Raw genomic sequence first — 25,537 nt, forward strand, 5'->3', positions numbered from 1 at the left:
CATGTAGAAAACAGTCCCCATAATCAACGCGTCCCTGCGGAAGTAGCGGGACAAACAGCGTCACTCGCTCTCTGTGGAGTTTGGACAGACGTGGACTGAACTGTACGTTTCTTTCCGACTACAGATAAAGCTGGAAAAAAATAAAAATAAAATAAAATAAAATAAAAAACACAACGTCAGCACGTCTTCACTCACACAACCTGAAGTGAGTGTGTGAGAGTGTGTGTTTGTGTGCAGTCTGAGAGACACAGTGAAGAGAAAAGTGCAGACGCTGCACCACTTCCTGTCGATCTTATCTCGGGCCTGGTGGTTCCTCTACAGGACAGGTGTTTGCAAAAAAGAGAAAAGAGAAAAAAGAGAGTACGATCTCTCTCTCTAACACACAAACGGGAAGTGGTCGTCTGTGGATGAGGTGTGAACCTGAGCGTTAGAAAGGGGGAACATCGGTATATATAAAATAACTTCTCAAAAACAACACGTTCACTGAGGCATCATGGGTAAACAGAACAAAAAACAGCATGTGAACACTGGGTGTGCTAATTCTGCTAGCTATAAAAAAAAGGAAATTACAGCACAAAATACACTTGAGGTGAACAGCAGAGAGAGAGAGAGAGAGAGAGAGAGAGACGGGGGGGGAGGGGCCACGTGTGTAGGTGTGTTTCTACTTCACTGTGACTGTAACAACTACAACAATAACACAATATATATATATATATATATATATATATAGAAAGCGTGTGTGTGAGAGAGAGCGAGAGAGTTACAGAAATAAAAAGGTTAAAGGTACAGAGAAGGAAAGACAGAGACACATAGCGAGATTGAGAAAAAGACAGACAGACAAACAGGAAGACACACAAAGAGACAATATACATTGAGAGAGGCACAGGGAGGGAGACAGACAAACAAGGACAGCGAGAGAGATGAAGCTATACAATATAAGAGAGAGAGAGAGAGAGAGAGACAGCAATACAGACAGCGAGAGACAGTGAAAGAGAGAGACAGACAAAGAGCAATACAAATAGTAAGAGAGTGAGAACGACAGTGAGGGAGAGAGACAGCGTAATACAGAGACCAAGAAACAGTAAAAGAAAGAGAAAGACAGAGCGATAGAGACAGCAAGAGACAGTGAGAGAGAGACACAAAGAAATAGAGACAGCGAGAGACAGTGAGAGAGTAAGACAGAAAACAAGATACAGTAAAGCAAGAGAGAGAGACAGCAAGAGAGGGACAAAGAGCAATAGAGACAGCAAGAGAGAGACAGGGCAATACAGACAGCGGGAGACATAGACAACAAGAGAGAAACAGAGCAATAGAGGCAGCAAGAGACACTGAGAAAGACAGCAATACAGACAGTGAAAGAGACAGCGATAGAAAGAGACAGAAATTTAAAAAAAGAACAGCAGAGAGAAAGAGGCATACAGAGAGTAAGACAGAAAAAGAGAGATGTACAGAAAGAGACAGGAAGACAAAAAGATAGACATAAAGGGGAGAGAGAAAAAGAGTACGATAGAAAGAGACACAGAAAGACATACAGAAAAAGACAGAGAGACCTACAACGAGAGAGAGAAAGAGAGGAGTCAGTCAGAGAGTGAAAGCATTGAGGAAAACAGGATAAGGAGTACATGAGTGTGGGAAGACGCACAGTGTAGAGAGACAGAGAGAGACCATAAAAACTGTAAGGACACAGACAGGATGGACAGAAGTGACTGGCTACAGTTACTGAAGCTGAATAAATGAATGTAGATTAGTCATCTCTCAGCCATGAGGAGACGTTACACAACGAGTCAAAACTCCCTCTGTCTGTCTCTCCGTCCCCCTCTCTCTCTCTCTCTCAGTCTGTATTGCTGTGTTACTCTCTTTCTCTCTCTCTCTCTCTCAGTGACATGCTGCTGGACTACATTTTTAAACAACGCCCTCTCCCATGACCCTCAGCCTGGACTCCTGCTCCAACCCTCCTTTGGCAGAGAGCAGACTCCAGTGAGACACTCCATCCTGGGACAGTCCTAAGAGACAAACGCTCTCCCTTTCCCTTCCTACTCCCCTCATGACTCCATCGTCCCTGGGGACATTTACAACGATAAAACCGGGGTTCTGAACTCCAGGACACAGCGAGATACTGTTCACTGGTTAATTTCAGAAGACAACAATAATAATTTTTTAAAAAGTCAGTATCATTTAATGTTGACGCCCTTAAAAATCAAGTGGTATCAAATCCAGTAGTAACATCAAATATTGACTTAATGCCTTAAGAACCACATCATTCAGTAGTATTGGTATTTGTTGACTCACTGCCTGAAGTATCATGTCTTATCAGATTCAGTAGCATTGTTAAATGTCGACTCACTGCCTTAAGTATCACATTAGATTCAGTAGTATCGTTAAATACTGACTCACTGCCTTAAGTATCACATTAGATTCAGTAGTATCGTTAAATACTGACTCACTGCCTTAAGTATCACATTAGATTCAGTAGTATCGTTAAATACTGACTCGTTGCCTTAAGTATCACATTAGATTCAGTAGTATCGTTAAATGTCGACTCACTGCCTTAAATATCACATTAGATTCAGTAGTATCGTTAAATGTCGACTCACTGCCTTAAGTATCACATTAGATTCAGTAGTATCGTTAAATGTCGACTCACTGCCTTAAGTATCACATTAGATTCAGTAGTATCGTTAAATGTCGACTCACTGCCTTAAGTATCACATTAGATTCAGTAGTATCGTTAAATGTCGACTCACTGCCTTAAGTATCACATTAGATTCAGTAGTGTCGTTAAATGCTGACTCGCTGCCATAAAAAAAAAAAATCAAATTGTTGCAAACTCAGTAGTATCGTTAAATACTGACTCGTTGCCTTAAGGATCGCATTCAAATATTAGATTAGGGCTGGGCGATTAATCGAAAAGTAATTGAAATCGACATTCAGAACCTATAATCGATAAAAAAAAAATTCCCAAGTCGATTATTTCGATTACTTTCCCTTTAAAAACACTACCGCGTGTGGAGTCACATGACCCCGCTCCGTAACGTTACGTTATTCCGCCGACATGTCGAGCATGGAGAGCTTAAAGACTGAGACAACTGAGCAACAAGAGCAGCTTGTACCAAAGAAAAACGCAGTCTCCGTTATTTGGACATATTTTGGCTTCAGTAAGGACGACATCGAACAAAATAAAGTCAGATGTAGACACTGTAGAAAAACAGTTTCGACGCCCAAAGGTAACACCACCAATTTGTTTCAACACTTGAAGCACAATCACGTTACTGAATATGAACAGTGCATGGTTTAAAAAAAAAAAAAAAAAAAAAAAAAAAAAAGAGACCGACAAGCGCCCAGAGTGACGTTGTTCGTTTTAGGCAACGTGTGCTTTAATTTCAGTTGTTCAACATTGATGTTCAATAAATAATCATAGATAGTAGATAGTGTGTGTTTCCTTCAATTATTTTAAAAAATCAAGTAATGCACCCTTCATTCAAAAATCTCTCACTATGTGAGCATATTTACTGTACAAAACTTGTCAGTGAACTATGAGGGCAAAAAAATAAATAAATAAATAAAATAAACGTTCATTAATCGTAATCGAGTTAAAATAATTACGATTTTGATTTTAGGCCAAATCGCCCAGCCCTATATCAGATATCATTCAGATATCAGATTCAGTAGTATTATTAAACACTGATTCGCTGCCTTAAGAATTGCATCATATCAGATTCAGTAGTATCATTAAATGTTGACTCGTTGCCGTAAAAAAAAAAAAATCAAGTTGTAGCCGACTCAGCAGTATCGGTAAATGCTGACACACTGCCTTATGAATCGAGTCTTTAAGATTCAGTAGTATTGTCCAACATCGCCTCGCTGCTTTAAGAACCATATTAAATCAGATTCAGTAGTAATGTTAAATACTGACTGGCCTTAAGACACTACCTTAAGCATCATATCATATTAGAATCAAAACCGTATTATATCAGATTCAGTAGTACTGATTAATATCGACTCAGTGCATTAAGAATCATATTGTATCAGATTCAGTTGCTTTGTTAAATATCATCTTGCTGCCTTGCTGGAATGAGATTCAGTAGTATCATCAAACATTGATTTGCTTCCTTAATAAATAAAATTTGTAACGTGTCGTTAGAATTGTTAGAAAACATCAGCTCACTGCCTTAAGAATCAAACTGGTATCGTATCAGATTCAGTAGTATCTTTAAATATCGCCTTTAACCTCAACAACCACATCGTATCAAATTTAGTGGTAAACTTAAAAGAAGAGACAACATCCTTCTGCATTCCTTCAAATCACAACACTCATGTTCACGGGGTCAAAGTTCATGCAGATAAACTGAATTTAACTGCTGGAAACAGAAGTGACTTTGCGTGAATTAGCTTTTTTCTCCCTCCAGATGAACTATCTTCGTGTTTAATCTGATTCAACTTTAGAGGAAACAGAAGAACAGTGCAGATTATTTATTTATTTTTACATGGTTCCCATATCGCTCTAGTAATCGTAACTGGACATGCTAACTCCTCCGCTATGTGGGGGAAAAAATAAATAAAAAATTACACCAAAAAGTCAAACCAAGGCTTTGTTGCTCGACTCCTTATTACAAGTTCGAGGTTTGTTAGCTGAAGACTTAACAATACTGAATGAGACTTAACAATAAGCTTTAAGAGCACAAATCTGGTACCAAGGAGTGGGAAATCTTGTACTGCAAATCTGGTAACAAAAAGTGAGAAATCTGGTACCAAAGCATTGCAAATCTGGTACCAAAGAGTGGGAGATCTGGAACCAAGAACTGGGAGATCTGGTACTGCAAATCTGATACCAAATAGTGCAAATCTGGTAACACCCCAACTTCTCTTTTGCAATATAAGGTGTGTACGCTTGCATAGAAGTGGACTTCATCCAGCTCGAGTGCATGCAAGTGCGATTTCGGTGTTGCTTGCACACCCTTCATCAAAAGGACTTGTTTTCTTACATACAAGCAGTGCAAATCTAAATAAATCCCAAAACAAATAAAAAAACAATCAACGTCAGAGTGAACCAGACTAGACCTTGATGTAAACGTCGAGGTGCCAACATGGCTGACTGGAAGAATCCCAGAACAAGGGATCCTCTAATGACCTTCATCTCGTTTTTAGATCAAGGGTTTTTTTAGAATTAGACTCAGCAGCTCCCTGTATGTTTTAGTAATTGTGTGCTTGCGGGTTCTTTATACCCAGTCATTCGCATTGGCACTGTGTTCGTAACGGTTTGTCTGAAAGTAAGCAGGAGAATCCGATTGGTGCGGCCGATAAAGAAAGCGATCGCAATACTGAATGTAGCTAGAAAAGCGGTACTTAACGTGTGCTCAAGGGAAAACGACTTGTTTATTCCAGCTAATCGGATGTAATCTAATCTAATCTGTGCCGACTCAAGCCATAACCTAACAGCTCAAGGTCACGAGTTCAGCTGAAGAGCTCGCTCGATGGGATGCAAAGGAGATCCAAATCGTTGTTATACCCGTGCTCTCGGGCCAGGCTGGGGATTTGTTTAACTACCTCTAGTCTTTTCTCTGCTGACGAATGTGCCTGGTGCTGAAATCCGAAAGGGAACGAATACTTCCGATCCTGACGGCGGGACTGACCCCATAGCGTACCGGTTCTCAGTTCCTGTTCATTCCCTCGCTGCATGTCTGGACGGATAATTAAATTCCAGGTTTTACGTTTTTAGAAAATCATGAATGAAATCATGCCAGCAAACCGTGGAGCATGCAAAGCAATGAACTCCACCATTTCTTTCTTTGTGCATGCTTTGTGCTGCCTTGGTGGTGCTCCTCGTGCAAATTTTATATTTTCCCCAGAAACCATTGGCGTGATAGCAGGGACTTTCCTTTCTGCTTCTCTGGCTTTGCTTAAAATTCTACGCGCTAAGAAACACGACCAGGACTTTGTGTATTCCAGGTGTCCGGAGTGTAGCAAACATGTAGCGGGGTTTTACATGGGTCTTTCAGAAACAGGTCGCTAACCCTAATGACGAATCGCTCAGTCTGGCGTCACGTGTAGAAACCAAGTTTTGTTTTGTTTGTACAGTTGCTCATCACACAGAAACAGAAAACGGTGCCAAAAATATCCATTAAAAAAAGGGATCCAAAACCTTTCAGAGGTTTAAACTTGGAGAGCCCCGAATTAAAGGTACGGTGAAGGATTTCGGTTAATTCTTAAAACTCAAAATCCAAATACAGTGGAACCTTGGATTGTCTGGCAGGACTTTTTAAATAAATTGTTAAATTGTAAAACAAGCACGGCCTTTATAAACAAGTTTTGTGGTACGTATACACTTGTTCTGCTAAACGTCACGTGATCACAACTGAGCCAATGGTTCTTCTTTCTGTCTCACCCTGTGGGATTGTGAGTAATTGTCTCCCATGCTCGTTCTCAGTGCGCGTGCGTCTCTCATATTGTCAACATCCGCACATACAAATGTACCGTTTACTATACCATTGTGACCGTGTGAGTGTTTCGCGTATAAAGTTTTTTTTTTTTATACAGCAACAACGGCCCTCTTAAAGAAAAAAAAATGCTGAAGCAGTGCGAGCGATCAATCTGTTTAACAATGAAGCAAAACGTCATTAGAGAGGTTCCTAGTTAAAGTCACACAAAAAGAAGAAGATTCCAGAAAGAAAGCAGAATACCCATCCCCCTCCTCATCTCCCTCACACCAGCCACAATTCTTTTCAAAGGTAAATCCAGGTTAATTTGTTTTATTTTATTTAAATGTTGTATGGATTATTTTTATATAAACATTTTAGCGTTGTTGAGTTGTAATTATTACTTATGGGAGAAATTTGCTTTGATGTACGAGTGTTTTGATATACAAGCGCACCTCTGGAACAAATTATGCTCGCAATCCAGGATTTCACTGTATGGGATTTCTCTTCTTTACCTGACGCGCCACACCCACTTAACTCTAAAAGCTCAGAGCTTTCCGAATGAGCGCAACCTCCATGTCCTTATTTTTATCTCATGATATGTCTAAGCAGCCGAAAGTTAAGGAAAAGCCATCTTAAGGTTGCCAATTTGGTGGTGGGTGTGATTCAAACCTGGTACGTTCCCATCCAGTAGACGCATACTATAACTGCTGAGCTAGCCAGATGCGAGACAGGGACTAACCGCGCCAGGGTTCACTGAGGTGAGGTTCAGGCTACGGGGGACAAGAGTGAAGCTGAGAAAATTTATCATGCTAAAAGGTCACAGTCTGCATTGTGCGATCATGTCTCATTTCGTCTTCCTGTGGAAATAAACCATGTCTAGTCTGTGCCCCAAATCAAAATAAAAAAAAAGAATAATATAAAAAAAGAAAAAGATTTATCCAGATGTTTTCGTCTGTAGTAATTAAGACAGACTGACAGGGATAAGAGACTTACATATCTCTGTACCAATCAGAGAGATGGGTGTGTGCTCATCATGTAAGAATGCATGCCTGTCATGCTGCACATACCACACAAACACACATACCACACACACAACACAAACACGTCTTATCTCCAAATACAAACTACATACTTGCGTACTCACGCTAGGAACGTAATAACTGACCTAAAACCCACATATATTCTAAAGTTCTGCTTTTCACTCAATACCTGGTTTCGTTTTTTTTTTTTTGGTTTGGTTTCAGAGAGCGACGAAGGGAAATGAGCGAGCACTTCCGGCTGTGTCTTTACCCTAAAACAGGATATAACAAAATGTCAACCCTGATGAGGGGGGAAAAAATAAAATAAACACACACCTGGAGTCACTTGTACAAGTAAAAAAAAAAAAAAAAAAAGAAAACTTTTTGCATTTAGATGGCTTTGATATCAAAACGATATTGCAATTCCAGGCGTGGCCACAAAGCTCCGGCCACTTGTGTGTGCAAGCCTGCAAAAGTTGAGTTTCTCAGTGATGTAAAAGCGCACGAGATCGGATCATTTGCTTAAAAAGGAAAAAAAAGATTTAGTGGAGGGGATTTATGCAATTCGATAATTCTCGTGCGTACACAAAGCTCCGCCCCCATAAAAATGCGTTCAAACAAAAATAACTGTCAGGGTTAACGGGCATGGCGAAAAACATCAGCACTATGAAAAAACAGGGAAAAATCTAGTTATAGGTTTTATTACTAAGGATGTGAAAAGATAGATGTTTAGGGTGGGGGCGTGGCTGTGTGGGCGTGGCTACGAGAATAATTGACAAGATTGGCAAATTCAAATGCAGATAAACATCCAGGACAGGAAGTCAGACTTCCGACCTGTTTTTCTTTTTCCACTTATACAACAGCTTTGTTTTCTAAAACAGTATTTTTATTATATATAATTTCTACATGTGATGTGTCCTAGTAATAACCTTATTTATATAAATACCCTTTAATAAATAAGCTTTAAAAGGTATGCGTGTGTGTCAATCTGGGTTAACAGGTTAGGACACATGCCTTAGAGTGTGTTAACAAGTGGTACAAAACAAGCAAACCTAAAATAAAAAAAAAAATACAAATGAGAAATAAAATAAAAATCATGATAATATTCACTTTCCAGTTTAAGCTTTTTGTAAAACTCTGAGCCACATTAAAACCTTTATTAGTTCCCCAGTTCCCCCTGTTCCCCTGGTCTTTTGAGTTTCCCCAGTGCACAACCTCCTCCGGAAAAGCCTTAAATACAACATAAACAAACTATAAACATGAAAATAACCAACATTTCTGAAGTATACTGTGAATTATCTGTAATTAGACCCTTAGCCTCACTCAGCTTTAGCTAGCATGAAGAGAAGAATCACACACACACACACACAGTCACAGGAAACCCACTAACTGCGCCCGTGTTAGGTTTAAAAAAAGACACAAAACACCACCGTGTCTCCAAACAACATTAACACAAACCGCGAACATACACGCGTTTAATGTTTTAAAGAAAAAAGGATCTCAGAACTCACCCATTATTATTATATTATTATTATTATTATTAATATTATTATAATTCCGACGTGCCCGTGTCGCCTGAGTAACCGAACCCTCTCACACCGACATTCCAACTCACGGCAACTCCTCGATTCCCTTCAAGCGAGCCCTACGCACACAGCGTAGCGTCACCGCGCGCGTCAACGTCACCGCGCGCCTACGCCGGACGAGCTACGTAGATCAATTGGCGAATCGCAACGTGACCGCGGCAAAGTCTCGCGATACTTGGGCAAGTCAGGCCAAATATATACTCCATATCAAATCAAATTATTCTCAGACGTGCTCACACGTAATGATGATTGTTTTGTAGTTCCTAAAATATTTAACATAAAATTTAAAATAGATGAAAGAAGAAATCCGTTGTAACACACAATTACTTAAAAAGAATCACTTAATGTTTCACATATTAAGTAAAATAACTAAATATTTTTTATTTTATATTTAAATTACATAATATATAAAACATTATACAATTATTATTGTAATTTTTAGATACCTTTAATAGAAAGTACTATTACAAATAAATGTATGTATATTTTTAATAATAATTGTACATTCACAAAAATATATTTATATTTTATTTATATTATATATAAAACATTATACAATTATTATTATAACATATGTAATATATTCTTTTAAAATAGAAAATTGTGCATTAATAAAGATAAATATTTATATTTTTTATACAGTATATGCACTATATTTACAATAGTGTACAATTATTAGTATTGCATATTTTATATATATTCTAAAAATAGAAATGTATGTATTAATGAAGTTGACGTTAAAGTATATATATATATATCCATTAATCAATAAAGAAATCATAGTTTTATATATAATTTGTGCACTAAATGTAGTCAGTTTATAAAATGTTTAAAAATTCCTGTATAAGATATTATAAAAAAAAAACCTTAACAAACCAGCTTAACTGCTAAATATACATAAAAAATGAATTTATACATAAATATAGGTGGGAAAAACAACTTGTAACTTTATATAACACACTATGTTAACTTTGTGGAACTAGTTTGGGTTCTGTAGAAGGAAAACTTGCAACAAAACTTTATAATAGTGCAAGTAACAATTTGAAGGTGTATGTTTGCTTAATTAATGTTTAATATTGATCTTAATAGCTCAATAACATTCATGCAATAAAAAACAAACAAATAAGACAATCAGTAATTTAATTTGTTAGCAACAAATAAACAGCTTACATGTTACAACGCTGCCATCTATCGGTCACATGTCAATATTACATTACAGTTGCCGTGTACAATAATAGTATTCATTTAATATAAGGAATAAATAAATAAATAATAACGTATAACATGTACAGACACATATACAGAGTTATATATACTATATAACCAGAGTCAGCCAAAAATTATACTGTACACACCTCATGAAAAGAAAAATAGTATAATGTCTATTATTTCGATACAAAATTAATAGCATTATCATATTATCAATATATAATGTGAAGCAATAAATATAATTTAAAATATTTCTACAATTTTTTTCCTATAATGTGTGTGTGTGAATTTTTTAATTGTTAGTTTTTGTTTATTTATTTGGAATATGTATATTTATGCCAATGTGCAGTAATACATATTAAGAATAAATAAATTATAACACACATACAGAGTATTAATGCACTACTTATGTATATTAAAAAAAAAAGATTATCACCTCATCACATTTTTTTGTATTGTACAGAAATGTATTAACGGATGGAACATTTTTGCACGACCGCTCATGCGTATGGGCGTGGCGTGGCCAAATGGGCGTGGTTTGGTTAAATAGGCGGGACAGGCTACTTCCTAGTTCCATACTTTGCGCAGTTTGTATGCGGTGTTATAACACATAAACATGGCAATAAGTTTAGTTTAGGCGTTGTGTAATGTTTATAATATCGGTGTTAAGTAGTTTAGGTTTTCTGAAAACTTTCCTCCAGCTCCCTTTGAGACCCTCGGACTTGTGCAGAAGAAGAAGACGAAGAAGAAGGTCGGAATGTAGCTCGAGGTGGGGGTTCTGCCATGAAGACCTCCGTGTTCCCGGGTTACTCGTGTCTGGACTTCGTGTTCAGCCTGCTCGGGGTGTGTACCTACCTGTTTGACGTGGGGTCGGACCTGTGGCTGGGGCAGGAGTTCCTCCGGCAGGGGCACTTCTTCTGGTTCGGCTCGCTGATCGGGTTCATGCTGACCTCCTCCGTGCTGGTCCAGATGTTCAGCTGGTTCTGGTTTAAATCCGACCTGGAGCTCAGAAACTTCCAGAGCAAACACAAGCACATGGTCCTGTTCGGCAGTGACAGACACCTGAGGCTCACCTGCGTCCTGCACGTGTGTCAGCTCGGCTTCTTCTTCAGGTAAATCCATTCATTCTGTGGAACGACTATGACGTAATGCATGACTCATCATATAACGTACAGCTGGACACTGGCCAAGTGTTTAGACATGTGAGTCTGAGTTTCCTGCAGAAAGATTTGGACTTTCCTGAAGTTCTCCAGGTGGCGTAGTGGTTAGCACTGTCACCTCATATACAGTGTCTCACAAAAGTAAGTACACCCCTCACATAACGCTAACAGTAAGTCGTCCCTATCCATAGTGTCTTACATTTTTATCTCATTTTACATCTGAAGGTTAAGGGCCTTGCTCAAGGGCCCAGCCCTTTCTTCCACAAACTTAGTGGTAGTAGGGTTTGAACCTGGGACCTTCGGAACTGTAGTTTGTGTGAGCACCCTTGTTATCTACAGTAGCCCGGCCTTAATCCTTAAATTAATGTTGTTGCTGGGATCCTCCTCCACTTCTCCATAATGACATCACAGAGCTGCTGGATGTTAGACACACAGCGCTTCACTGACAAACACATGAACATGATGAATAGGTCATGTGACTTTGCATGGTTAAAGATGTACAGCTGTTGTCACTTCCTGTAGGGTGTACTCACATTTGTCGCCAGCTGTTTTGACCATAATGGCTGTATGTTGAGAGATTTTTTAGAGGAACGTAAATCTATACTGTTATACAAGCTGCACACGGACTAGTCTAAAATATATCCAAGTTTCATTTCCATAGTATTGTCTATATTTGAGAAGAGGTAATAAAATGTTTGCTGAAATTACAGAGGTGTACTAACTTTTGTGAGAGGGTGTATATCACATATATATATATATATATATATATATATATATATATATATATATATAAAGTATAGCAAAATATTAAGTATTTATAAAAAAAATGTTTTCCTGAAGTGTGTATACATATCTTTTGACTGATCCATTGCTGCGTATACACACACACACACATTCATACACTACCGGCAATTTGGGAACGCCAATCAATCTAATCTTCATGTCTTTGGACTGTGGGAGGAAACCAGAGTACCCAGAGGAAGCCCTGGGGTCTGTGTGTGTGGAGTTTGCATGTTCTCTTTGTGGTTGCTTGGTTTCTTCCAGGGAAGGGGGAAAGGAAGGAAAGCTCTTGCATTTTAAAAACCTGTTTACCCTCCTACAAAATGTCACATATTCAAGCATATCAATTAAACTGAAACAATCTGTAACTTATTCTACTTGTTTAACATTGCTAAAAAAATCTAAAGAATGAAACGTTTACAATGAGAAACGAGTCTTGACTATCTAATAACAAACTCGATAGCTTGGCTTTTGTCTATTTCTCCGTAGATATACATTCGGCTAAAATGCACTCTTTGCTGCTGGAAAGGTGTCCGACATATTTCTGCAGATTGTCAGTTTTTTCCCTGTTTGGAGAGGTCAAGGCACGTTACACAGTAACCCTGATGAAAACTTTCCACTTCATTTTGGTAGAGAGGTCAAAGTACAGGGTGTCCCGTCAAGTCCAGCATCAACAGACTAATGTGTTTTTTTTTTATATTATTTTTAACGTTGAGCCTTGTTACATGAACAAGAACAAAAAAACGACAAGAAAAAGTTCATTGGGTATCAAAGGTGCAGGTATAGCCGTGTGTTTATCGACCGGATATCATGTCTTAATCTGTTTATTGAGGAGAAACACTGAACAAGTTCAACAAAGCTTTGGTTTAGGTATTTTTTCCCCTCCCTTATGTGATGGTGGACTTCTAGGACACCATATAATTATTGGCAAAAAAATTATGCCGACACTCTGATCTTCATCCTCAGGCTGGTGTCAGGAGTCTGGCAGGGCTTCTGCATCTGGTGGCGAGGACAACCGGGCTCGGAGTACGCCACCTACCTGACCCATGACCTCAGCATGCTGCGCCTGTTCGAGACGTTCTGCGAAAGCACGCCGCAGCTCTCGCTTATGATCTACATCATGATCTACAATAATCACGCCAGGACCATCCAGTGTGAGTGAGCACTTCTGTAGAGTTTATGCGACTTCCATTTATAACAATGACACTGACTGAAATTTAGGAACTGTCAGAGAAAGTGGCCTGAGTCCTTTCTGGGAAACTCTATACTTTACTAGCGGTTATATCACAGCCAGTAAATCTGATCACTATAAATGTTCTGTAAGATTTATAGATTCATATTAATACCTTTTTTAAAATGTTAAAGTGTTGCATGAAATTTGTGATGTTTTTGTTCTGCAGATGTGAGCGCGATTGCTTCTACCATTTCAATAGCCTGGATGGTGGTGGACTACCACCGCTCGCTGCGTTTCTTCCTTCCCGAAAAGGCCAAACAGTCATGGCTGTCCTCTGCTGTCTACTTCCTGTGGAACCTCTTCCTGATTGGCCCACGCGTCGTATGTGTGTCCCTCTTCACCTCCGTCCTGTCTTGTTATGTTTTCCTTCACTTCCTCTTACTTTGGCTTGGGTTTGTATTCTGGGCCTATTGGCAGGACACCAAATTCATGGACAGCAAAGCCAGAGAGTGGCTCTACCGCGGCACTGTAGGCCTCATCTGGTACTTCAGCTGGTTTAATGTAGCGGAAGGTAGGACCAGAGGCAGGAGCATCATCTACCACACGTTTATCCTGATAGACAGCACAATCCTGATGGTCACATGGTGGTACCTCAGAGATCCAGAAAAAAGCCAAGACTATTCCCTTATCCTCCTTATCCTCATCCCGCTTGTCTGTCTGTTCGGTCTGTTGCTTAAAATGCTTTATTACTGCTGCTTTCACCCCAGGCTGGGCACGGAGAATGTTCCAGATATGCCTGATAATCTGGTGACTGGGTTTATGGCCATCGAGACGGACTTACCTAAATCAGAGGTCCTTAACAAGAGAATGGCCCGGCACGCTGCGAACTTTTACAACACAGAGAAAGGACTAAAGGACAGTGGGGTTATTTGAGAATACGAGAATGTGGAAGTTACAAATGAAACTGGTTGGTGTTCAAACAGGTGGAGTTGCACTCACTCACTCTCTCATTCCCTATACCTCTTATCCTGTACAGGGTCAAGCCAGGGCCTGGAGACTATTCAAAGGGCACTTGGGGGGTACACCCTGGACGGGGTGCCAATACATTTCAGGGCACACGCTGTGGGAAATGAGGAAACGCCAAATGACCTTCCTTCTTATCTCCCTTGCAAACTCCGTGCAGAGAGACCTGAGGTCTGAATTGAACCCTCAGTCCTGGAGGTGTGAGGTCAGAGTACTAACCACTGCGCCACTTGATGACGCCACATGACTGCAGTTACAGCTACAAGCTACATCATACTTTATCGATTATATATTAAGTTCATTAAACGTTTTTGTTGGCACTTTCAGACAGTCACAGGTAAAACTGTAACTTTCAGATTGAGAATGTTGTGTTCACTTGTTTCCAGCTTTTTTGCCTTTTTTTTTTTTTACAAACTGGAACTTTGTTTGAGATGTTCCTCAGCAATAAATAAAAATGGCTAATTATAAAAAGAAATGAATAACAAATTTTAAGGAAATGTTATTTATTAATTAGTTTCCTGTCACAGCGTGCCCTTTTATTTCTTTGTTCTTTGCATTTCAAATCCCCATTCTCAGTCCTGTTCCAGGTCACTCTACAGATTCAGTATCAGTCAGGTTTAGTCCAGAGTAATGGACTATCAAGGTTCTGTGAATCAGTGTATTAGCTCTGTCTCGCTGTATTACTTCAGGTTAATGCATCGTGTTTTAAAGTTACAACTAAACCATTATGTCATTTCAAGACTATTATGTAAGATTTGAAAGATGGAAAGATTTCAGACTCGTCAGTTCATTTCTGGTATCATGACAGATGTTTACACTTATTTACATTGCTGATTGTTTGTTTAAATTATTTATTTAGATTTCTGTAAAACGACATACAGTATTTCAGGATATGATATGCGCGATACCTCATTCTGTTTCAGACATCATGTTAGCCTTAGATCTTTGTACAGCTTTGGGAAATACAGACATAATACATAGCTTGATATAAGTACAAGCTCAGCACTCAAAATTTCATTTCGCCTTCAGTTCTTATGCGAAACGCAGATATTGCACCATGTTCAAAGCCATACTTCATGCTGTAGGATGGTTGTTGGTTTGACTAGCAATAGTAGTTAAGAAATTTTTGCTGCTGTTTGTTTCATTTTTACTTGTGAAATTACTTGGGAGATCAGTTACATGGTTAAAGACTTGTGTTAATTAGAGTAATACTTAGTAACAATTTGTGTCCAAATAAATCTTCAGTCAAGAAATGAAGTTATATTGACAAATAATAGGAATTTCTTTTACAGAATTGGCAAAAAAATTTTTTTGTGTTTTTTGTTATTTAGAAATTGTTGTATTGTTGATTGAAAAAAAGTCAATAAATTGAATCCATTTCTATGTAGGTTTTATTTAACAATTGAAATAGTGTATATGAGTCAACCCGGGACTTGTGATAAAATTTTCTGTGAATGAATTTGTAAAACCTTGTGAAACTCAGGATTAAAGAGTTTTATAAATTATATAGAGAAGTTCGAGAAATCAAGGGAGGTTTTTTTTTTTTCTCCCATAATTTTGTTCTGTTATTCTATACAATCAAAAGTCCCAGTTTGACTTGAATGCCCCTCTTAAATTGCCAAACATCTGGCATGGTTAATTTTTTGGATTAACAGTAATACAATGTGTTTAAATATTAGCAGATGGTGTGTGTGTGTTTTCTAGGCAGCTTCCTCTTAAATTAACTTCCTTAATGACATTTCAGTCCATGCTGCTTTTATACTTTACACTCTTATTGTGAAGCTGTTCTATTGTTTTGCCTGTTGTTAAAACAAATAATAATAATCTAGAAGTACAAAATAAAGCAAATGCAACTTTTGGATCATTCTTCATCAGAAAGTGTGTATTATTATTGTTATTATTATTATTATTATTATTATTATTATCTTGCAACTCCAGTTTGAATTCAATTCCATATAAATGTGAAATTTACAATAACAATAAATCTACATCATTACATTAAATCAGCTTTGCTTAGGTTTCCGTTCTGACAAGTCAAAAATTGTTTTGTGTACTAACAGTACTTTCATTTACTACAACTCACAGGTTTATATTCATGTGCATCATTCACAGGGATTCTTGTACTCTTTATTGCATTAAATAGTTGGTATTAAAATGCGGAAGTGGTTTGTTGAAATTGCTGTAAAGCAGTCACATGATCGCTGAAAAAAAAAGGCCATAATTTCTCCATAGTCCTCACCTCACTTCAAACTGGTTTCCACATGTTCAAGCCATTAAAGGAGTTCCTGGGAGGCCAGTGTTTCAGATGTAAATCAGATCATGGCACCGGGGTACTGAGAAAACTTTCTACCTTGATGGTATTCAAGCACTAATCCGGGACCGGGATAAGTGTATTGGTGTAACGGGATTATATGGAGAAATAAAGGCAGCCACTGTGTTGTGTTATTCTGCACAATCAAAATCTCTGTTTGACTTGAACGCCCATTTGTGCCAGACAGAGAAAAAAAAGAAAACTATATGTTGATTTACTATCTAAAAAATTCTAATAATAAATGCCTTTTGCATGATGGTGCTTCATGTGGTACCAGTTTGTTTATTTTTCTCACACCTGCTGGTGGTGCTGTTGTACAAACATTAAACATCATCACGATTAGAATCTGATAGCAGCAAATAACCTAATATGGATGAGAAAAAAAACTTTATTAATGTCTTAAAGAGAGCTGCGTCTGTCCCTCAGTCAGATTTATGAAATGACAAAAACAAGACAGAAACCGTCATTTGGTCATCAAAACAAATAATCTACCGTAAAACCGTGAAATCTGCAGTTAACATGTAGAGTAGAAATGTAGAGTTTGCTTGGGATGGACAAGCAAAACTTGAGAGGGTAAACTAAGCACAAGATCTAACCAGGGACCCTGAAGCTGTCAGACTGCAACATTTCCCATTATTTCACTTCTCTAATTATAATAATCAGCATATGTTTATGAAAGTTTCATCACCTACATGAAGTAAGTTGACATACGGTACATGTGACGCCTTCAGTGCTGGAGTCTCATGTTAGATACGAACTTGATCACAACAATCTGCTTAAACCACAGACACACCAGTGAGACAAGATGAGACGTCAGCTGATCCTGCCAACTTGAAACGTCTCTTCCTATGTAGACTACTGCTCCAGACAGAGGTCAACTGAGAACAGGCCTTTTTTCATATTGGTCAGGGTAGGATGATCTCTAATGCAGGTGTGTGCCTGGAACATTTAGTAAGAGATTTCTTCTGCATAAGGATAAAAAAAAAAAAAAAAACAATCAAATGCAGGAATGTTGGAATATCAAAACTTCGATTGTGTAGAATAACAGAACACAGCTATGAGAGTAAAACCTCCCTTTATTTCTCGATGTGATCCCCTGCTACACTAATGCACTTATCCCAGTGTTTCACTAGTGCTTGGACACCGGAGCCAAGATCGGACCTCCTACTTTTTTAACTAGATGATCTCAAGACTTGTACAACTATAATTATATAACTATAGTTTGCCCCAAATCATTCTTGTCATACCGTCAAAGAGACCTTTATGATATTATGCATTTCTCAACACTAACAGTGTCATTTACATTTATAAATATTAGGTTTTATTTATCACTGGCAAAAAAAAAATCATAGCAGTTCACACAAATTTCTATTCATTAGTTTGGGAAGTTTACGTTTGGACCATATTTTATTAAAAAATGTTGTATGTCTGGCCAAATATATGTGCACCCTTGACCATCACAGTCATGTGTGTCTCTTCTGCAAACTGTTACCACAAATTTGGAAGTACACAATTGTATAAAATGTTGTGACTGTAACACACAAGTTACAGTTTCTCTTTACTGGAACTAAGAGGCGGAAACCTCCTCCAGCATCACAATGCTCTTGGGCACAATGCCAGCTCCGGTGTGTTAACTTTGGAGTGGAAGATCACTGATCTCATTTCTCACAAAACAACTTTGCGATAGACTTCTGTGGAACTGGAGTTTCCTCGACATCTCAACACCAGTGCCTGAGCTTTTTTATAAGTTGATTACAGAGATAATGTTTAATTCATTCTAGCCAGAAAATCAGAAGCTGAAATAAAACTCAAACAGAAACAGATGCATTTATTGGAAAGGTTGGGTCAATGGGCTAAAACTTGCAGAAACTTTAAGGAACACATTCCCAGAGTTTTTTTGTGGTGTACATTTACATTTAGGCATTTGGCAGATGCTCTTATCCAGAGGGATTTAAAAGTGCTTAAGTTAAGTTACTAACTAAGTAAGTCAAACACTGCTCAGCAGTGTTAGAGGATTGAAGGTAACATGGTGCGGTGTATGGTGTGAGAGCTAAGAGGTAAGTGGGTGCTGGACCATTTTTAGCTTTGTAGGCGAGCGTCAGGGTTTTCAGTTTGATGCAGGCAGCTACAGGAAGCCAGTGCAGGGATCAGAGAAGTAAAGTGGTGTGGAAGAACTTGGGAAGGTAGAAAATGAGATATGCAGGTGCTTTCTGGATCAGCTGCAGAGGACAAATGGTGGACCAAGGAGTGACTTGCAGTAGTCTATTCCAAAAGTGAATTCTTCTGACGTTGTCAAGAAGAAATTGACGAGAGCGAGTAAAGTTATCAAGATGTGTGGGAAATGACCATTCATTGTCCAGAGTTACACCAAGATTGAGGGTAGTGACAGAAGAAGTGATCCGGTTGGTGTCCAGGGAGATCACAAGGTCTTAACAGGGGGATGAATCACCTGGGATGAACAGCAGTTTGGTTTTACTGAGATTAAATTTCAGCTGATGAAATGTCATCCAGGATGAGACATGATGTGGGTGGAAACTTGAGTGTCTGAGAGAATGAGGTGTGTGTCATCTGCATAAGAAGAGTATCAAAAGCTGTGTGATGATATGACCTTACCATAAGATGGGGTGAAGAGGACCAAGTACTGAGCCCTGTGGGACACCAGTGAAAAGACTGCATAGGGCAGATGTGGATCCGGTCCATGTCACCTCATATGACCTGTAATCTACTAAGAACATAATTAGGCTGTAATGACCTTTTTGAGAAAATATTTAAGAGCACAATAGATGGGCAAAGCTAAATCCTAAATACTAGTACAGAGGGTGTACTTGACTGTATTACCCAGCAACAAAGACTGGGTTGTACCCTTTTTTTCTGATGGTGTTTGACTACATGTTCATCTGGTTTTTCCACATGCCACTGTGAACCAGTGAATTCTGTGAATTTCAAAGACAACAAACAGAAGCGAGGTGGAGTTTATTGGTTCCATTAAAGGATTGGTCAATTAAGGTGTAAATCTTACACACACACACACACGTCTCAAAAGCCAATTTCATTTTGCATTGTGCACAAAAGCAAAACGTCATTTACAGAAAATATTGTCTATGATACTGGCATAGCATAACCGGAGCTCACACCATGAAGACTGACATTTGTTCCTGCACGTCTGCCTTAGGCATCTTTGCATCTTCGCTGTCCTTGGTTCTTTTCTTCTGGAATGTGGCAGCCAATTTATGGGCTGTTGTATCTTTTTATCAGCAGGAGAAATACTTTTCCATGGTGGTGTTTATATTTCTGGTACTCAGTTCCTCTGTGCTACTGAATACCTTTAGCTGGCTCTTTTACTCTGAGTCTCCTGAAGACCTGGACACTGATGTAGACAGGTTTATGAAAGAACATGGATTACTGGCTCTAGTGCACGTCATGCAGCTTGGAGTCTTCCTCAGGTTTGTGATTAAATTTTTTTTCAAGGTAATCATATAGTAACTCTTGATGGTTTAAACTAACTTTTAAATATATAATTTCTTTCTAAGTGGTAATTTGGTTTGGTTTTATTCAACACATAGATGGTAGGCTTCTAAAAATCTTTTGTTTAAGTGTTAAGTAATGCTAAGTAGTTTTTAGCATACAAAACATGACAGAACATGCCACTTTCTTCTCCACCACTCAGAAGAACTTGAATATCTTTACTATAACACATCTGGTAGAGGAATTATTGTGATTTTATGTGATAGACCAACACAAACTGTAAGAAAAATACAAACAAATACAGTGGAACCTCTGATTGCGAGTGTTCCAGAATACGAGCAAAGATTTTAAATAAATTTTAACTTGGAAAACGAACAAGTCTTGGTTTACGAGTACCGAGTATCATGTATCACGCATGCGCTTCTTGTTTTGACGCAGAGCGTCACGTAATCACAACTGAGCCAAAGGTTTAAAAGAAAGCTTCATTAGAGAGGTTAAAGATCCATTTTCCCCTTTCCTTTCTGTATCAGCCTGCACTTTGTCTGCGCGCGTCATTGGACACCGTGGCCCTTCACACACACACACACACACACACACACACACACCCCCCTCCTCCCCCCACCTTCACACACACACAAACACACTCTCTCTCTCTCTTTCTCTCTCTAATGGAAACACAGCTCTGTTGCGATTTTTTTTAAAGGTAAAGTGCAGGTTAATTTGTTTTATTTTTACTTTACAGCACTGATTTCATTAGCGTGCGCTCACGCGAGAGTTGTTAGAGAGTCTTTTCTTTAATGTGTGTGTGTGTGTGTGTGTGTGTGTGTGTGAAAAACTTAAATAACAGAGGAGGAAGATTCACTGTGTAAGATGGGAAAAGAGAGAGGGGAGAGGCTCATTCCTCCTCTCCTCTTACTTTAGCTTTACACACACAGCCTGCGCGCATAAATGGAAACACTTATCTGTTGGGATTTATTTTAACTTTTTTTAAAGGTAAAATAATTTGTTTGATTTTTACTTTATATTTTCTATTAATTATTTTTAAGTGTTTTTTTGGGGGGCTGTGGAATGAGTAATTTGAGTTTCTATTATTTATTATGGGAAGTGTTTTGAATTACGTGCTCACTTCCGGAACAAATTATGTTTGTAATCCACGGTTCCACTGTATTACAAATAAATATTCAAAAAATGTGTGTTTATTTGTATTCAGCCCTGCCCCCCTGTGTCAATACTTTGTAGAATCACCCTTCACTGCAGTTATAGCTGCAAGTCTTTGGGGGCATGTCTCTATCTTCTCACCCATCTTCCCATCAACTTTAACCAGCTTTCCTGTCCCTACTGAAGAAAAACACCCCCAGAACATAATGCTGCCTCCACCATGCATAGTGTTCGCTTCTCACCATGCATTTTACATTTAGGCCGAAAGTTAAAATTTTACAGAGCATTCTCTTCCACATGTCCACCACATGGCTTGTCACAAGATGAAAACGGGACTTCTTAAGGCTTTCTTTACTTCTTGCCACTTTTCCACTTTTTTGGCACAAAGGCCAGATTTGTGGAGAGCACAATTATTAGTTGTATTGTGAATAGATTTTTGCACCTAAGCTATGTATCTCTCCTTGCCCAACCTGTCAGTTTAGGTGGACGGTCATGTTTGGATAGGTTTTACAGTTGTGCCATACTCCATGCCACAAACTCTCCATAACTTTATCCCTGACCTGTCTGGTGTGTTCCTAGGGTTTCATGATGCTGTTTGATGCTTCACAAAACAGAAGTTTTCATACTGATTAACCTACACACAAGTGGACTTTATTTACTAATTAGGTGACTTCTGAAGGCAATTGGTTCCACTGGATTTTAGTTAGGGGTACAAATGGTTCCTGAAAGTGTGGTTTGCACTGTGAAACAGGGAGGAGGGCATGTGATAATGTTAGTGACTTAGTGAAAATTCATGACACTGTTAATCATCATAGCATTTTACAACAACATGCCATCATATCTGATTTGCACTTAGTGGGACCATTTGTTTTCCAACAGGACTATGACCCCAAACAAACCTCTGGGTTAGGTAAGAGCTATTTATCCAAGATGGAGAGTGATGTAGTGCTGCATCTGATTACCTGGCCTCCACACTCACTGAATCCAAATCCAACTGAGATGGTTTGGCATGAGTTGGATGGGAAAATGAAGGAAAACCAGGCATTTTCCCAACAACTCTGAAAACTCCTTCAAGATTGCTAGAAACCTTTACAGATGACTACCTCATGAGGCTGACAGAAAGATTGCCCATATTGTGTAAAACTGTCATTAAAGCCTGTCTGCACCACAACTTGTGGGAAAAAAATGCAATGCTGGTGACAATAGAAAGGCACCAAATTACTTAATGCACTGCAGCCAACCAGGCACAGAGTCCAGCAGGTAACTCCATAGATTCCAATTCAATCGAGCACCCATGGGATTTGCCAGAGAACCATGTCAGTTCCATGAAAGCCCCAGAACACCAGACCACTAATGGAATCATGTCCAAAGGGACCAGAAAGTACAGTATGCACCTCACACCCAGAAAACAGGCTCACTTGCTAACAACTAATGGTTGTGTTAATCTTTATGTTAACTATATTCCTGTTTTGTCCTGTAGGCGTGTAGGTATGTTGGAACTCTCTCTCAGGGGCACTTTTGATCGGAAGCGCACTTTCCAAAACAGGGGCACGGATATTCTAAATTTCGATCTGAGCGCTCTCTATCTGTTCAAGGCATTCTCTGAAAGTGCTCCACAGCTCATACTAATGACAACAAGCATCATCCAGATGGAGGACTTTCATCTCTTTACAGGTCAGAATTTTATTATTTTAAGTAAAAATACTTTATTTAATCTGGTCACATTTTGATGCTAAATAATCATAATAATTATTCAATATTTGTTTTCAGTCATTAAAATCGTTGGGTCTCTTTCTTCCTTGAGCTTCACCGTGGTGTCCTACCATCGCAGCATGGATGTATTCGTTCCTGAAAAGCTGAAAATGGGATGGTTTTCTTCTATAATTTATTTCCTGTGGAATCTGTTCCTGATTGGTCCACGTGTGGTGTGTGTGTCCCTCTTCACCTCCGTCCTGCCCTACTACATCGCAGCACACTTCCTGTCCCTGTGGTTAATGCTGGTCCTCTGGGCATGGTGGCAGAACACAGACTTCATAAATAGTAAAGCTGGAGACTGGCTGTACCGGGCCATCGTAGGCCTCATCTGGTATTTCAGCTGGTTTAATGTAACAACCAGAAATACAAAACTCATAGGAATCATCTACCATGTGGTTATGGGGGCGGACACCATGCTGCTGTTAGGATTATGGTGGTGGAAGAGATCTGTGGAATCTGCTCGTCTTAGCTTATTCATTATTAATCCCTACCTAGTTATTGGTTTATTAATGGTCATCTACATTACAGGAGTCCTGATGAAACTGGTTTACTACTGGAAATGTCATCCTAATAAAACGATTTTGGAGATGAATCTAAAAGATGAGGAGTCAGAAATGAAAACAGAATGTGATGCAATATCTTATGGCGGTCTGGAGGAGGATACGACTGTGACCCTTGAGTCTAAATTTGAACCTGAGGGCACAGTTTTAGCTGACATCCACAAAAGGATACGACACATGGCTGTGAATTTCTACAGCTAAACTGGATTGGAGTTTAGATGGATGACCAAGATGACTAATCAAAACACAGGCACTTGGTTATGATGGATGGGTGGACTCAAACGAGAACTCTAAATCAGACTCTAAATTAGAGCTTCGGCCCTGACTTGAAGAATCCCAATCTGCATGCACAAGAGGAGAAAAAACATTATATAGCAGTGGATTCCTACTACTGTACTAGTTAAAGTTTTAAAGAAATTATTTATTATTGTAGACAAAACTTAACAACTTGGTAAAAGGATTTTACCATACTACAATGCATATATGACAAATAAAGACTTTCTTTTCAATGACACACAGTATGACTGCAGATCAATCCCTGCTATCTAATATCACCCAAATGAGGATGGGTTCCCAGTTGAGTCTGGGTTCTCTCAAGGTTTCTCCTATTGCCATCTCAGGAAATTGTCCCTTGCCCCATTTCCCTCAGCTTGCTGTGGGACTGATAATTATAATTTATACTAATATTCTCTAATTTTTTCAACTAATTTCCATAATGAATTTTTTGAAGCAGCTTTGTGACAATGACCATATGTTGTTGTGATTTCCTCCCTAATTTAGTTGTGGCCAATTCCTCCCCGTCACTAGCGGGCTCACACATTAAGGCTACTACTACCATTCAGCCGATGACTTTCACGTGTTTCCTCCGACCATCTTTTCGAACTGCTCGCTCACGCACCGTTGGGGACAGCGTAACACACTCGTAACACACTCGGGGATCCGCTCCCTCCGCCTACGCGAGCTCACAGACGGCCCTGATTGGATTGTAGAGCCGTATTAACGTGGGAGCGCAAGTACCTCTCATCCCTTCTATCTGAGAAAGCTCGACCAATCAGCTCTCTCTTAACCTCCGGCTGAAAGAGGTTACAGCATCACCCGGGGATCAAACCAATGATCTCTGGATGATAGGGCGAGCACTGTACCACTGCGCCACTCGGAAGCTCAAGCTTTCCTGCTCTGACAGACATTGAGTTCTCCGTGGTGTCTCTGGTGCTTTTCATTGTGGATATAGTGATGGACCTGTGGTCTGTAGTGTCTCTATATGAAGAACAGAAATACCTCAGCATGGGACTGTTGATCTTTCTGCTGCTTAGTTCCTCAGTGCTTCAGCAGATCTTCAGCTGGCTCTGGTATTCTGATACCTCCAAAGAACTAGTAAGTAAAGCAGAAATATTATATCTAAACGATATCTAAATGACATATCTAAAGCTCTTAAAGTCAACCGTTCATGCAGTGATGCAGATATTCTCCTACTCTTTAATTTAATACAATGATTTCTATACAACAATTTATTACTATTGAAACATGCGTGTATTAGTCTCTGAAAACCTTAAAATGGGATGGTCTTCCTCTATAATTTACTTACTGTGGAACCTGTTCCTGATTGGCCCGTGTGTGGTGTGCATGTCACTCGTCGCCTCCATCCTACCTTGCCTTATCGCAGCACACTTCCTGTCTCTAGGGACCTAACCCTTGGTCATCTGGGCCTGGTGGCAAAAAACAGAATTCATGGACACTAAAGCTGGAGAATGGCTCTACCGGGCCACTGTAAGCCTCATCTGGTACTTCAGCTGGTTTAATGTAACAAGTGGAAAAATAAAACTTAGAGGTATCATCTACCATGTGGTTATGGGGGCGGACACCATGCTGCTCCCTATTGTAATGTAATGCCACCAGCACCGATCGGTGCATAGGGCAACAA

At 39.1% G+C, this 25,537-nt stretch overlaps 3 protein-coding genes across 3 annotated transcripts; all 3 read left to right on the forward strand.

Annotated features, from left to right (window-relative positions):
- Nucleotides 1–10,739: 10,739 nt before the first annotated feature.
- xkr8.3 (XK related 8, tandem duplicate 3) lies at nt 10,740–14,408 on the forward strand. The gene is made up of 3 exons (XM_053489742.1): nt 10,740–11,342; nt 13,137–13,324; nt 13,571–14,408. Exons 1-3 carry the CDS (start codon nt 11,014–11,016, stop codon nt 14,275–14,277), a joined length of 1,224 nt encoding a protein of 407 aa, XP_053345717.1. The 5' UTR covers nt 10,740–11,013; the 3' UTR covers nt 14,278–14,408.
- A 5,405-nt stretch (nt 14,409–19,813) lies between these two features.
- On the forward strand, nt 19,814–23,817 carry LOC128516103 (XK-related protein 8-like). Its single transcript, XM_053490400.1, has 3 exons — nt 19,814–20,121; nt 22,782–22,975; nt 23,072–23,817. The coding sequence occupies exons 1-3, from the start codon at nt 19,814–19,816 to the stop codon at nt 23,815–23,817; spliced, it is 1,248 nt and encodes a 415-aa protein (XP_053346375.1).
- A 30-nt stretch (nt 23,818–23,847) lies between these two features.
- Nucleotides 23,848–25,503, forward strand: LOC128515607 (XK-related protein 8-like). Its single transcript, XM_053489692.1, is given in 3 exon segments — nt 23,848–23,866; nt 24,800–24,994; nt 25,154–25,503. Coding segments are annotated over 3 exon segments (564 nt in total).
- The last annotated feature ends 34 nt before the right edge of the window (nt 25,504–25,537 follow it).

The sequence above is a fragment of the Clarias gariepinus genome, chromosome 28 (assembly GCF_024256425.1).
Source record: "Clarias gariepinus isolate MV-2021 ecotype Netherlands chromosome 28, CGAR_prim_01v2, whole genome shotgun sequence".
NCBI classification, from domain to species: domain Eukaryota; kingdom Metazoa; phylum Chordata; class Actinopteri; order Siluriformes; family Clariidae; genus Clarias; species Clarias gariepinus.